This window comes from Lycium ferocissimum, chromosome 11 (assembly GCF_029784015.1).
Source record: "Lycium ferocissimum isolate CSIRO_LF1 chromosome 11, AGI_CSIRO_Lferr_CH_V1, whole genome shotgun sequence".
NCBI classification, from domain to species: domain Eukaryota; kingdom Viridiplantae; phylum Streptophyta; class Magnoliopsida; order Solanales; family Solanaceae; genus Lycium; species Lycium ferocissimum.
Genome location: NC_081352.1, coordinates 55,052,475 through 55,067,645, shown reverse-complemented (window position 1 = coordinate 55,067,645; position 15,171 = coordinate 55,052,475). Strand labels below are relative to the sequence as shown.

Below are 15,171 nucleotides of genomic sequence, written 5' to 3'. Positions count from 1 at the left end.
AAAAATATGCTCAAAAAATTCTGCATGTCTAGATTCACAAATAGAATAATCATTTAAAGACATAAACCTATACGCAATGCTATTTTGAGAATAACCAATAAAGACAGTGCCAATAGTCTTAGAACCTATATTTACACATTTAAAATCAGGCAGACAAACTTTAGCCAAACACCCCCACACTTTCAGAAATTTCAAGTTAGGGGCGAACCATTTCCACAACTCATAGGGAGTCTTGTCCAACTTCTTATAAGGAACTCTATTAACAATATAACATGCAGACAACACAGCTTCGCCCCATGTTGTCAGATAGACCCGAGCTCAAAAGCATAGAGTTCATCATTTCCTTAAGAGTTCGATTTTTCCGTTCGGCTACACCATTTTGTTGGGGAGTATAAGGAGCACTAATTTTTCTCACAAAAATGCTGTAGAGTATTAGTACTATATTCACGACCCCTATCAGATCTTAATCTCTTGATTTTTCTGTCTAATTGATTCTTGATTTTTCTGTCTAATTGATTTTCTACTTCTGCTTTGAATTTCAAAAACATGCTTTCAGCCTCATCTTTGGACTTAAGAAGATATAACTTATTGTACCTAGAAAAATCATCAACAAAAGTAATGTAATACTTCTTTCCACCTTTACTAATTGTATTCTTGAAATCGGCTAAATCCGAATGTACTAATTCAAGCAATTCTGTTTTTCTACTAGTAAAAGGTTTAAATGGTTTCTTGGCATGTTTTGCTTCTACACACACAGGACATCTAGAAAAATCATCATTTTTTATCACAGGGATTAACTCCATTTTTCTAAGTCTTTTAATAGAAGCAATATTAGCATGACCGAGTCTACCATGCCACACATTAATAGACTCAGCAATATAAGCAGAATTAGAAACACTTGCATTATTGACAATCTCTTGAACAATGTTCAGTACAAATAAACCCCCACTGAGATATCCCTTCCCAACAAAATCTCCTCTATGAGAAACAATTATTTTATCAGCTTTAAAAATAAGTTTAAGGCTTGCTTTGTTGAGAAGTGCTCCGTAAAACTAAGTTTCTACGGAGGGAGGGAACGTACAGAACATTGTTCAAGGCTAATGTTTTTCCAGACGTTAACTTAAGAAGGATTTTTCCTTTACCCATAACTTTAGCAATAGTGGAGTTACCCATGTAGACACATTCACCATCAATGGACTCCTCAAAGTCATGGCACAGTTCCTTGTTGGCACAGAAATGCCTTGAAGCGCTTGTGTCCAGCACCGAGTCAGTCTTGTTAGCCACCAGATTAGCCTCGACGACTACATTATCAATCACTACATTACCCTCAGCAAGATGAGCTTGGATATCACCTTGTCCTCCTTGCTTCGAGTTTTGCCCTTGTCTTAGATGGCATTGGGCAGCTCTATGACCAAGTTTCCCACGGACAAAACAAGGTCCTTTTGATTTTTGGATTTGGCTCTCCGGCTTGTTGAAGTGGTTCTTCTTCTTCACATGTTCCCTTTTCAAGACTTTCTTATGTTTGCCTTTGAACCTGTCTTTCACAATAGTACCAGAAGATTCCACAAGATTAGCTTTAGAAGAATTAAGAGAAAGAGCTTCCATCTTATCTTTCGGACGATTTGCCTCCTCAGTCCTCATGTGACTGATCAGTTCCTGGAGAGTTAATTTTTTTTTCTTATGCTTTAATTGGTTTCTATAATCACTCCATGACGGTGAAAATTTTTCAAGTAGAACGTTGGCCTGAAAAATCTCACACATTTTCATGCCTTCGTTGAGAACATCAGCAATCAAGTTCTCATACTCGTGAACCTGTTCCATGATTGGCTTATTGTCAACCATCTGAAATTTAATCCACTGCCCAACACCATACTTTTTCTTCCCTGCATCGTCAACACCATGCTTCTTTTCCAAACTGTCCCATATTTCCTTGGCAGATTTATAAGTAACAAATAAATCAAATAAAGGATTAGTCATATGGTTCGGCAAATGCCCTCTAACAGTTTTGTTATCTTTTTCAAACTTCTTTTTAGTTGCATCATCAACAACCATAGCAGTGCTAGAACCAGTAGTAGTGTTAGCAACATCAACAACAGTGTTAGAACCAAAAGTAGGAGGTTCGTTAAACAAAACATAATCAACTTCTAATTGTTCAAAGAAAATGAGAAGTTTCTGTGACCAACATTTAAAATTATTTCCGTCCAGACTCTAGCTTTGACAGATCAGGAAGAGTTTTGTTCAAGGAAATAGCCATTTGTTCAATATTCTATGGCGAATTCGCTTTCAAATTGTTAGGAAAAATAGCACAATATTGATATTGAACTTGGAATTAGAAAAATAGTGACCAAATTATCACAAACACTGTGTCATGGCAAGCCACTGCCTTGAAAGCGATTTTCGGCCTAACACCGGTACAAATCGTTCACAGTCGGTCACTCCCCTAGGTTTCACAGTTCTTCCAGAAACGTGTAGTCGTGGCTGGAAGTTGGAGTATTTTGCACAAAATACAATTGCCCGTAAAACTAACTTGAGAGGAAGAGAGGGAAGAGTATTTTTTTTTTATTGGTTTTGTGTATTTTATGTTCACCAATGTCTCTTCTTATACAGGAGATTTCCAAGATTTTTACATTTTCAAATAGGAGAATTTACAGAAGAGAAGATGAATGAAATTAATGGAATTAATTGACCATTACATCAAATGGTACATAATTCATTTGGATGAATTTGTTTCAAGTCCTTGTAACGTGTTTGTAGAGAATTCATGCATTTGGAATGAATAGGTTAATCTCCTTGTAATGTATCTGTATCTTTTGCATTACACAAAATCACAAACGTTAGGAATGATTTCAACACTTCTTTGTTCGTTGGTTGGTTAATTCAAAATACACATGGTCAGAAATAGTTTCGGCAATCATAGAGAACAAACTTGGGTGCTTGAGAAACTGTGTCAATGCCACTCCGTAAATATGATACCAAATATTTTCCTTTCTTTTCTTGTCTTTATATATGTTCACTTACATGCAAAGAGCTGAAGTTACAGTCTAATTTTAGTTCTTTTTCTTAACTTTCTTAACTTTGAGCTTATGGATGTACAAGCGATGTTGTCGTTATGCACCCTGATGAGTACTTGAAAATCACGTCAAATGATGCACTTATAATTAAGCAGTGTTTGAGTAGTGTAGAAAAAGAGTCGGTGTTCTAAGATGAGTTATGTGTGAGATTTTGTATGCATTTGTTAAGCTCTAAGATGACATAAAGATAAAACAAGGCCAGGTGAGAAGGATATTTAATTTGTATTGCAAAATTGTCACATTATTTGATGCCAAATTGTGGTTTTCAAAGTAAAGCTTCCCAAAACTTCATTTTCGAAGACTCAGAAAATTGTGCTGGGATTAAACAAAATAATGCAGTTTGTTCTTCCAGAATGCGGACAAACCAAATGAAAAGAAGAATACAATGCATTTTCCTTTATTATGCCTTTTATATATATATGTACTAGGTAATTTACCAGCCCTTCGCACAGTGGTGAACGACCTCATTAAGCTTACATATGCTTATTCCCTAAGATCCGTTAATACAGATAACTTAAAGGTCGAAATTTGTTGTTAACACTTTAGATATTTTAGAACGATATTTTCGAACAAAACTTAGGAGATTTGCCATTGTCACATATCTCAAGAAGCTCTAATGAATGCTTGCAAATGGGTAAACAATATGTCGATAGTTCACATGATTAGTTTGTTCCCTACTCGTAATTGTATGGCATCATGGAGGAACTGTGATTTTTAACAGAGCCTTGAAATTTGGAAGTGTATTTACAAAAGTTGGATCTCCATAATATATTTAGTATGGTGAAACAACTTCACGGATGAATAGTTTGATAAAGAAAGGTCAACCAAACTAAAGTAACTAAACTGTATCTACAACTATAGCCTCATCCATGATATCTTTGGAATAGTGTGAATTTAACCAGGATTCAGAGTAAATCATGGATGAAAAACCTACAAATCAGAGCCTCAAAAGGAAATTAAGGAGCAATTGGCATCTGCTTGTTGCTCCGACATCTTTTTTTCACCCTTAAACTTCTTGTGTACATCAATCAGATCTTCCCTCTCTAGCTCGGATCTATAGTTCGCTTCAAATTGTCCAATATCAACCTCTGTAATCTACAGAAACCATGTAACAATTCCTCAAATTAATGTTAAAGTGTATTTAAGACTCAATTTACAATATAGATTAGGGCAACCATTTTACCGTTACCTTTTGACGATGCATAATTCGGAAAATGATCCTTCAAGTTTCCAATTACATCTCTTATTTAAGCCTGATAATCAACATATTATTGAAAACTTTTAGATAAGTGTAACCGTGTGAGAGATAAAGTAAATTTGATTTATCCTAAGAGTTTTAGTAACGGAAAAAATCACATTATTGTATCATTATGATATTATGATGTAACTAGAAAAACATCCATTGAATAATTATGATGTATTAAGTGATATTGAAGAGTGAGATCAAGAGTGGATAAGAAAGATACAAAAGAAAATGCCAAGAATAAAAAGAAGGGACTTATACATATTCGAGGCTGCTGGTGATGATTACAGAAACAAAAATCACCCAACAAATCAGCAGTAATTGCCGATGCACCATAATTTGCCTTTGCTTCCAGCCTTAGTTCGAGGCATGCGATGAAAGCGCTGTCTTAAGAGTTGATATTCACTCTAATGTGCAATCAAAATAAAAGTTGTAGGAAAATCTTAAATCTCTCACTACTTTGTACAAGTTAGAATGAATGAAAGAGTGGAGATGAATAGCCAAAAGTTGAAGATTCCCAAGTGGAGAAATTATGTTAGAGCTGAAACTTTTCAAATACTGAAATGTTTATGTGTGGGATCTTTTAGTGCAGGAATTCTTTGCAAGTGCAGAAATTATACAGAAGAAATAGTACTTAGAGGGAGTGGAAGATCAACTACCACGCCTTATCAAAGAATAGATGCATCCCATAAAAATGGATAATCCTTTCTCATTTAAATTTTTGAATTACTCTAACAAAACTAATAACATTCTCATTTAAATTCAGCTTCTTCTTCCTCAAATATGTTACAGAATGCGTGTTTTTCAATCTAGTACTAAATCCCGTTGTCTCTCTCGATCTCGATCTCTATCACTATACTTCTTTATTATTCACTTAGCTCTAAATTCAAAGAAAAAGCAAAAGAGGCATAACCTCAAAAAGTTAACATGTTTATCCGAGTTACTATTATGATTTTTTTTTTTTATATAAAAAAATAAAATTCACGTTGCGAAAGCATAAGCAAAATCCAATTGGAGTCCTTAGTTAAACACATTATACAAAGAACACAACAACAACACAAGAACGTAACATAGCAAATTTCCAATCACATTAAATGTGTAACAATGTCTAAAGAAAATCACATCAACGGTAAAAATCATGACTTTAATAACACAAAATGGACATCAAACCACAATTGATATGTCTAAACGATAACAGGAAGCCAAAAAGCTGCAACACTACTCTAGTGCACTATGGGAAGCCACAATATCAGTTTCTCAGGAAATGGGGATTCGGAACATGTAAATGAAATATATGTGAATTTATGGGAAAAGAAGAAGATAGGGGGGATGAAAAGGTTTGTAATGAATACGATAGCTTTGATTTAATATTGTTTTATGCATTTCTATAGGCAAACATCAATGGAGTCACTATCTCTGAACTGATATTATAATTTAAAAAATCAACTGATTAATATAAGTGCCAAAATAGAAACAACTACTACTTCCCATTGCTATCTTAGGCGAGATTTTTAACTTTTACATCTGTTTAGAGACAAAATGAAAAAGAATATAACTAAAAGAAAAGGTGAACCTAAAATCAAGACTCAGTGAGTTCAGAGTGAGTGTGATCTCATAACGTTGTTTTTTTTTTTTTTTTTGGTGTGATTTTATTATATAAAAATATAAGATTGTTTTCATATATACAAATAGTTTGTCCCTAAGATAACGGGTTCAGCTGAAACCATAGAGCCACACTAAGTCGGCTTCTGTTAATATATATTGCTCTATGTCTACTTTGTCGTTAACACAGGAATGAACTCTATAGAGTACTGTTTGGAAGGTGGTATTTCAACTGATACAACCAATAAAAGGAAAACAAAAAATAAAAATGCATGAAGATCAAATATGGTCCAAAAACAAATCCTGAATACTCAATAGAGAATTAATACACTCAGAGCCTGATGTGAAGTTAAAAAAAAATGACTGTAACATCCATCATATCACCAAATTCTGAGTAAACCGAGAAAAAATAAATCTTTCTTTTCTATTTCAAAATCACTATAACAGAAAATAAATATCCATAACCAAACAACTGAAAAACATGAGAGTCAAACTAAAAAAAAAAAAAAAAAAAAAAAAAGAGAAACAGAGAGAAGAGAGGGCACAAAGAGACCTTACAAGGATGGTTTTTTATTACGATATAACCATTATTGCAAACAGTACCAGCTTGTTGAGGATATGTCTGTGAAGCTCCGGGATTAGCCTTGGGTTTGAAGTGGTGCTCTTCGTCGTCGACATGGGAGTCTTTGATAGTCATGGTAGCTTTTCTTCTTTGTGATTCGTTTTTTCCTCGTTCCTTTTTTTTAATCTTGTCAATTATTCTTATCCCTGGTAAGAATAAAATGACTATTGAAGTCCTACATCATTATTGTATGTGCTATCGTTCCTCGATACATGATTTTTGGATCAAAGCAACAAAGTAAAATTCTCAAATTTGACCTCCTTAAAATTTTCTTAAAATTACAAAACAGTACCAAGCTGTAAAAAGATAAAGCTGGCTAAACAACATTAGAAACCTAAGCACTAAAGCATGTCAAGTATGTTTTGTAGATTCAACACAATATTTTTATCTCCCCAATAGTATTAATAATGTAAGCAGCTATATTTCAAAAACTCCTCAAAATTTGACCTCTAATTGATAGATAAATCCCCTATAAACCAGAGATACTGACTGGTTAGTAATCTCCTATTCTAAAATCCTATTTAATGCAAATTTATTGAATCAATATCCACAAAGTGCGAAAGAGTAAAAAGGAAAATCAAGCAGTGTAGTAAAACCGTACAATAGAAGTTTTTAAGCAATATTTATGTCAATAAACCTACCGAAACTTTGAAATCAACAAGTCAATCTTACCCCCAAGATATATGATTTGGCAATGTCAACATAACCTTCTGGGTTAAACGCAGCAGGCTAATTCCTTGCACTTAGATTTTACCAGCCTGAATAAGAAGATTAATAGATACATGATTGAGAGAGGGGTCAGTAAGGAGTTCAACTTATTCCGAAACAGAACACATTTATGAAGAATTCGCTATGGATCTAAAATAACTTAATACACTAATCTCTGAGCAAAGGTAGAAGGGATTGCTTAAATAAGTAATGTCTAAATAAAACCCCTCGCAAAAATATGGGTAAATTGATTAAATGACCCTCTATAAAATATAACAAATCGCCTCTGTGTAATGTCAGAATCGTCCATGTATACATAGGGTCTATTCATTTTTGTAATGACCCTTTTTAACTAATTTCCTCAAAAAAGACTAAGGAAAAACATGGATAACTTTTCAGATCGCCGCAGTTTTCAAGATGATTTATGACGGCAGCTTTACGATAGGCATTGTCGAAAGCCATTATTCCAATCTGTCGGCTTCGTTCGATTATTCTACTTTAAGTAATAATGACTTCAGTAATAGCAGCGCTAGATGTGGGTTGTGAAGAAAGTTATTTGTTGGGAGAACGAGAGAATTTGACCAAAATTATCCCTCTTGTTTCACCCTAACTTTCACTACATCCTTATAATATTTCACTTAACCCAAAACATCCTTTAAGTTTCCCAAAGTTGACCAAAAACATCCTTCTGTTAAGTTTTCATCCATATTTAACAGATTCAAATATTCTCATATGACTTTTCTTTTTTCCAGAATGGAGATCCTTCAAAACTTCAGTGAGCTCTTCATTCTTAACAAAAGTATTTTGCATGTTTTTTCGCCTTTAGTTTTTTCCAACCTCTTTCTCGCAAAATCAATTATAAATTGTTATTTCTCTAATTTACTACTTCTATATCCTTTTCCTGTTTTAGATTTCCGATTACTTATCAATCAAAACTTCTCATTTCTTTTCCTACAGTTTTTTTCTTTTGCAGAGTGTGAATCCTTTAAATTGATTTCAGCGCCTTTATTCCTATATTTGGGTCGGAGACTCATATGCAGAAACTGAAACATATGCAGATTTTGGTCTGTGGAAGCTTAATTATGTGTGGTTTTGGTGTGCAGAAATTAATAAAAGTGCAGATTTTGGTGTGCAGAAACTGAAATTTAAGTAGAGAATCAAGAAAAATATAGTGCAGAAAATTAAAAATGCTTGTAGAAACTGAAATTTAAGTGCAGAATCGAGCAAAATATAGTGCAGGAATTGAAAAATATGAACAGAAACTTAAAAATATGCACAATGCGAGAAAAAAAGTGCGTATTGCAATGCAACGAAAATAAGTGCAGAAACCGAAAAATGTAGTGAATCGGAAAATATAGTGCGTAAAACCGAAAATTAAGTGCAAAATGCGTAAAGCTAATTACGTAAATACCAAATGCCAAAAGTTGAACCATGTAAATAATAAAGTCTAAAAACTTCATAATAGAGTCATACAAAATGAACTTAATTCGCTTAGAAGTCATCACATTACAAAATGAACTTGAGTCATTACAAAATAAATCTTGTCATTACAAAGTGAACAAAATGGGAACGACTGTCACATCTTCAACGCTATGCAACTTGATGCGCATTCATGCTACTAACCTCTTCTAACCTGAAAAGGAAATAAGAAGACCTTAAGTTAGATGAATTTAATTACAATGAAGTAAGTCAAACATTATTGATATATGCATCTCACCGGAAGTTCGTCATGAAAAGAGGCAGATTCTTGTGTCCAACTTGATATGTTCTCAACCATTACAGAGTCAAAAAATGAAGCATAATTTGTTGGTTCTAGTTCAACAACATTATATAAAGAGCAAGTTTTTTTTTGTTGTGACCAGGTCTACCACACTTGCTACAATCAACTGATTTTTGTTTCCTTTTTATCCTAGTCCTCGAGGCTCCAGGCTCATCCACTTATTTCTTTCTTAATTTCTATTTCGTTCCTTTCTTCTTTTTCAAATAAGAAGGTGGCAATGGTTGAGAGTTAGATGATACAGGCCATAAATCTTGCCCATTCATAGGCAGTATGGCTGTATATGCTTTCCTGTATTTCTCAACCTTGTAGCAGTCATGAATATAGTCTATAATCTCATCTCTTTGCATCCATATAGCACAAATAGCATGTTTTCAAGGTATCCCTGATAATTCCCATTTTCTACAACTACATATCTTTTATACAAGTCCACAGCCCAAGTGTCAATATCAGTAGACCCTATGATTTCATAATTCCATGAGTCAGCCTTTCGAGGAATATAACCAGAAGCTCCCTTCATGTTTGTATGCAATTTATTCTTTATAATTGGACAAACGTCACCCGAAGTCCACTTTTCAGCTTTATCCCTATTAAATGCAATCCTAGCCATGAGTATATGTCTTATGGTCTCCAAAAGTTTGATAATGGGTTTATCTCTAGCATCAAGAATCAAACTGTTGAACACCTCACACATATTGTTTAATAGCATGTCACACTTTGAAAGTGGTGAGAAGTGAGATCTGGACCATTCACTAGGAAACTTAGTAGAAAGCCATTCGTACGCTTCTTTATCCAATTCAAATATCTCCGACATACATGTATTAAATGCTTCAACAGTTGTTGCTCTAGCCGTTTTCCAAAATGCATCTTTTAACACATGACCAGGGAACCCGGCCTTTTTGAAATTATTGTGCAAGTGCCGTGCACAAAACCTATGAGAAACATTTGGTAACACTTCCTCAAAACCTTCAAGTAGGCCTTTTTGCTTATCTGACATGAATGTCCAGAGATATTGCTCTTCTATTTCAATATCAATCGTCAAATAGTTCAAAAACCATTTCCATGTATCCTTGCACTCCTTTTCCACAATGGCATAGGCTATAGGAAATATATTGTTATTGCCATCCATACCTACAGCACCAAGCAACTGTGCTCCATACATAGAATCTTTCAACCAACAACCATCAACACCAACGATCTTCCTACAACCTGCCTTAAAACCCTCTTTACACGCCGCAAAACAAATGTATAATCTTTGGAATCTAGACGGATTGTTAGGCATCTCATTTGGTGTTAACTTCATGTAAATTGATGTTCCAGGATTGGATCGCAGGATCTCATTAATATAACTCCACAACATGCTAAAATGGTCATTCAAGTTACCATCAATCATAGAAATAGCCTTCTTTTTAGCTTTTCTTGCTTGACATAAAGATGGTCTACTCCCAGCTCTCTACTGACTTCATCTCTGAATTTTGATGTCTTCTAATATCTGTTTGATTTGATTCTGTTGACATATTTCTTTGCAATCCAACTGGAAGTAGCATTCTTATTCTTGACATTCCAACAAAAACATGTATGCTCGGACTTGTAAGTCTTTATCTGAAAGTTTGTATCCCTGTGCATTTTTGAAGCTAGAATTACCCACTTACAATAAGGACGATGCTTATATAATCCCCTTGCTCTTTCTGAATCATCCTTAATCCACTCGACTGTCCTTTCTCTTTTAACCTCATGAGTAGTTACGACTTCCTGAACCTCCTTTTTGTTTCGAAATACTTGTCCTAATGCTAACTTAGGATTATAGCCATCAGTCTTCGGGTTATGCTTTGGAAAGTTAAAATCTTCATTAGACGCATCGCTATCACTATTCAAGCTTTTTGTATCACTGGAAACAACACAATCTGAGTCGCCATCATCGTTTTGCCTCTTCTTTTGCAACTGTTTGCTAATAAACTCTCCACTATCATCATTTGTTCTCGTATTTCCATTGACATTGACAGAAAAGGTTTCAACAGAAGGATCAACATTTCTGTCCAAAAAAATGTCATCTTCATAATCTGAATCTTCAAACTCTCCATAGTCGGATTCATTATCAGAATCACTATATGCTGCTTGACTCTTGAACATTGAATCTGCCAATAAAGTAATTTATATTATATAATAATGAATGAAGCTATTTTTTAATGTGAAACATCGGGTTCATTCTTTTAAGTGGTCCCTTGCTGTTTTAGCATGATTTTTTTTTTATGCCTTTACCTTTACATTCATTTGTCCACAACCTACTGTATATTATAATAAGGTATCATGCCTTTGCCTTCACCTTTACACTCATTTTAGAGGAAGAATATAGGAATTGACGTCTATAACTAAAACAAATCAAGAAAAACGAAAATGAAGTGAGACTTACTGTTTGAAATTGGGGTTAGGTGTGTATCACAGATTCAACAGCGAGGTTGTCAAATTTACAATGAAAAGTAGAAGCTTCACCCAAGAAGAAGTTGTTCAACCATTAGAAACCTTACCTCAAGCTTCCCAAAAGTGCCTTTTTGTTCTGTCAAAAGGAGGAAGGAGGGAAAATTTTGTGAGAAAAGGGGGGAAAAGGAGAAGTCAGGTGATAATACAAAAGATCCGTCAATATTAACGGAAGGATGTTTTTGATCAACTTTGAGAAACTTAAAGGATGTTTTGGGTTAAGTGAAATATTATAAGGATGTAGTGGAAGTTGGGGATAAATAAGAGGGATGATTTTGGTCAAATTCTCGGAGAACGAAGAGGAAGAAACCTAGGGAAATTAAGACGCTACTTGTCTTGTAAAGAGACGTGAGAGTGGTTAGAATCTGGGTTAATTAAGAGGTGTCTTTTGGATTTTCTTGAGCAGATAAAAATCGAAAAAATTGAGTAAAAAGGCCAAAAAAAAAAAAAAAAAAAAAGGGGGGGGGGGGGGGGGGTTGGGTCAAAAGATAAATAGGATTGCTGATGTTTTAGGCCTGCCACGAAAGCAGGGCTTTGTCTCTGCTTTATATATATATATATACATATAGACACACACACACACACATATACTAGTAAATATATATATATATATATATACCAGTTAATTTGACCGTGCTTTGCGCGGTAATTGAATAATTATTTTGTAATAGAGTATGACAATCATTTTAGAAAATAATATGTTCATTCCTTTTGAAAGTTTCTCCTATAAATCTAACATACAAATTCATAAAAAGAGTGACATAAGATAAATATCCATAAAAGCTTAGATCGAAAGTTCAAGCTTCGTCTTCTGAGAAACAAAGTTCTACAAAAGGAGAAAACGGGAAAAATAAGTTTTGCAGGAGCTACATTGTGAACAATGTGTTATTCTAAGTCCATAGAATTTTTTAAAAAGTCTATACAAGGTGTATTGTTACTATCGAATTCAAGTTGCTTAATTTCGTATCAATTTTTCCTTTCATGTTTCTTCCTCCTCTTCGCTGTCTTCATCACCATTTACTTCCTCGTTTTCTTCCAGTCACCAACCTAAATAAATTATCACATCGTAATAACTAAAGAAAAAAGATAATAATTAGTAATAGTTACGTTATGAAAAAAAGACAACAAAAAAGGAAAAGCATTTAAAAATGGAAAAAATAAGAAAAGGAAAATAGCTAAGTGAGAAAGAGAGGGAGGATAATCAAAGGTGCAAAGAAAAATTACAATAGTAGTACCAATGCCCAACTCATGTTGTCTTGTTTGGGTTATATATACAAAAATTAAAGAATGCATTTGAGATTTCAAATGAATACTCCCTCCGTCCAATAGATTTAAAACTCATTTTTGAGCATCAATTAGTATTTAATGCGCTTTTAAAAAGTGTTTATGTATTTTCTCAAAAGTGCTTTTGGAGAAAAACTACTTCTTTTAGTTTATGGAAAACAACTTCTGCTACTCCAAGAAACACTTATTTTCTTTCAAAAGCTTGGCCAAGCAACTCATCTTTTTATAAAAAGAATTTTTTTTAACAAAAAAGTGCTTTGGGCCTCCCAAAAGTGACTTTTGAAATTGCTAAGGTAATACGATTAATAACTAGAGTAATTACACAAATGATAAACATTATTAACAACAAGCAGGAAGAAAGAAACCAATTTATTTAAAGTTGTGGGGGGAAAGCAAAAGAAGGAGGAAAAGGATGGTATAAAATTAATCACACCGGGTGTTTACACAAATTAATCACACCGGGTGTTTACACTAACCAAATTAATATATGACACATGCCTTCACTTGAAAATTGAAAAATTGACCTGCCTTTTAAAAGTGTTGAAGAATAAAGTAAATCGCCAGTTCTGTCGTTGTTAGATTACCGCAGGAAATGGAGAATGACAATATAATGTTAATAACAAAATTTGTCAAAATTTGGGGGGAAAATAGAACGAAAATAGAGTATGTCTTGTATGTTTAGAGAAAAAAGAGAACGAAAAACAGAGTGTTCCTTTATGTAAATAATTGAAAGGTGTTTCCATACTGGTTTCATGGCTGGAGTATTTCCTTTGTGGCTCTCAAGTTCTGAGTCGTCGTGTTTGCATCCTTGCACTCGGAAATAACCGTCAAGCAGTTATAAATACATATGAAGACCAAAATAGAATAAAATTGTCTAAGTATGTACCTGCATTAACAAAAAAATAGATATCTTGAATGTGGTGAAGAGGCTAGCATCAAATAAATTTATTGCAGAGTAAATTTAAAGAATACCTCCAGGAAAAAAAAAAGTTAAAGAACACCAATTATAATCTATTTTCATAATCAAAAGCATTACTAGAAATGATTTTTTTAAGTGAAGTGACCACTGATAAGGATGCCTTTGTCAATATCCTTTAATCTCCCCTTAAGATATACTCCCTCTGTTTCAATTATATGAATCTATTACTATTTGGAGTCTTCGAGATAGATCTTTGACCACATTTTTCTTACATTTTTGCTAAAATATTTGAATTAAAAATTATCATAACTTATAGTACTTTTTATGTAGTTTCTAAATATATAATTTTTTTTTTTTCAAACTTGAAAAATACGTGCCAAAATTTAAAGTTTCAAAGTTATAAAAGTTTGACAATGACGGAAAAGTTCATATAAATTGAAAATGAGAGAGTATAATAATAACTCAAAAAGTCATACAACCAAGTTTGATTATGTAGTATACTCAGAGACGTAACTATCTTGAAATTAAAGAAAGTACAAAATGGAAAAGGAATTTTTTCCACCAAAAGGGCTAATTACAGACACCGGCAAAATCACTGAGCATGTAACAAAAGGAGATCTTATTCCACCTTATGAAAACCACTCGCGTCGAGCATAAAGCTTTGGCTGCTTCAACTTAGGGGTTAGCCTAAAATTGTCGAACAAATCACAGAAATACAACTCAATCAAATGGTAATTACCAATACAGTTTAAAAAACCTAATTATAGATTGCAAATGAATATGCAGAAACTTAAAATGGAAAAACAATTGCCCTTCTTTTCATGGCAAAATCTTTCGCGTTAGAGTAAGCAATAAGACTCACGCCTTTGTGGATTGATTACATGAAGAAGAAGACAGGACCAAGAAGAAGAAACAAATGGAGATTTCAGGGATAGGTGAAGAAAAGGAGTGTAACTTTGTGGAACAAAACGATAGATGCTTTGCTTTTTGATAGAAACTTGGACTCTTTAGTAACCATTGTGGACTTAGATTCTGCAGTAACTGTTATGGCTTTTGGTAATAGCTTTTGGACTCTCTAATGGGTGTTAGTGGGTAACGTTTCTATTTTTTTTTTTTAATTAAAAATATATGTATAATGAGTTGAAAAATCCAAAAATCTAAGAAAAAAAGAAAAATAAGAATGATGGTCGTAGAAAGTCTGCGCGTAAGTAGCGCATTGTTCCCGCTTTATATATATATATATATATATATATATATATATATATATATATATAGATAGATAGATTTGTAACTTTTTTGAAAAAGTGAATTTATAGCTTTTACGCTTAGTATAATATTAATTTTACTTCTTATGCATTGATATTATAAATTTCATTTCTTTGGTACAAACAAATAATTTAAGTTAAAGTGGTTTTTCTTATAAACAATTTTTTTTTACCAGTACATTAAATTTTTATGCTTGTAAGAGAA

At 33.4% G+C, this 15,171-nt stretch overlaps 1 protein-coding gene across 5 annotated transcripts; it reads right to left on the bottom strand.

Annotated features, from left to right (window-relative positions):
• Nucleotides 1–8,710: 8,710 nt before the first annotated feature.
• Nucleotides 8,711–13,666, bottom strand: LOC132037402 (uncharacterized). Of its 5 annotated transcripts, none has more exons than XM_059427912.1 (3): nt 13,528–13,666; nt 8,964–11,158; nt 8,711–8,879 (listed from the first exon to the last, which is right to left on the bottom strand). In XM_059427912.1, the coding sequence occupies exon 2, from the start codon at nt 10,414–10,416 to the stop codon at nt 9,352–9,354; it is 1,065 nt and encodes a 354-aa protein (XP_059283895.1). In that variant the 5' UTR covers nt 10,417–11,158; nt 13,528–13,666; the 3' UTR covers nt 8,711–8,879; nt 8,964–9,351. The 5 variants fall into 5 exon arrangements, 4 of the variants coding, with proteins under 4 accessions (XP_059283895.1, XP_059283894.1, XP_059283897.1 ...); XM_059427911.1 differs by lacking the exon at nt 13,528–13,666 and adding an exon at nt 11,434–11,913; XM_059427914.1 differs by lacking the exon at nt 13,528–13,666 and adding an exon at nt 11,434–11,913 and having other exon boundaries at nt 8,964–11,055.
• Nucleotides 13,667–15,171: the final 1,505 nt, after the last annotated feature.

Excerpts from the sequence above, each read along its gene's own strand:
- LOC132037402 (XM_059427912.1), bottom strand. The coding sequence starts at position 10,416 with ATGATTGATGGTAACTTGAATGACCATTTTAGCATGTTGTGGAGTTAT.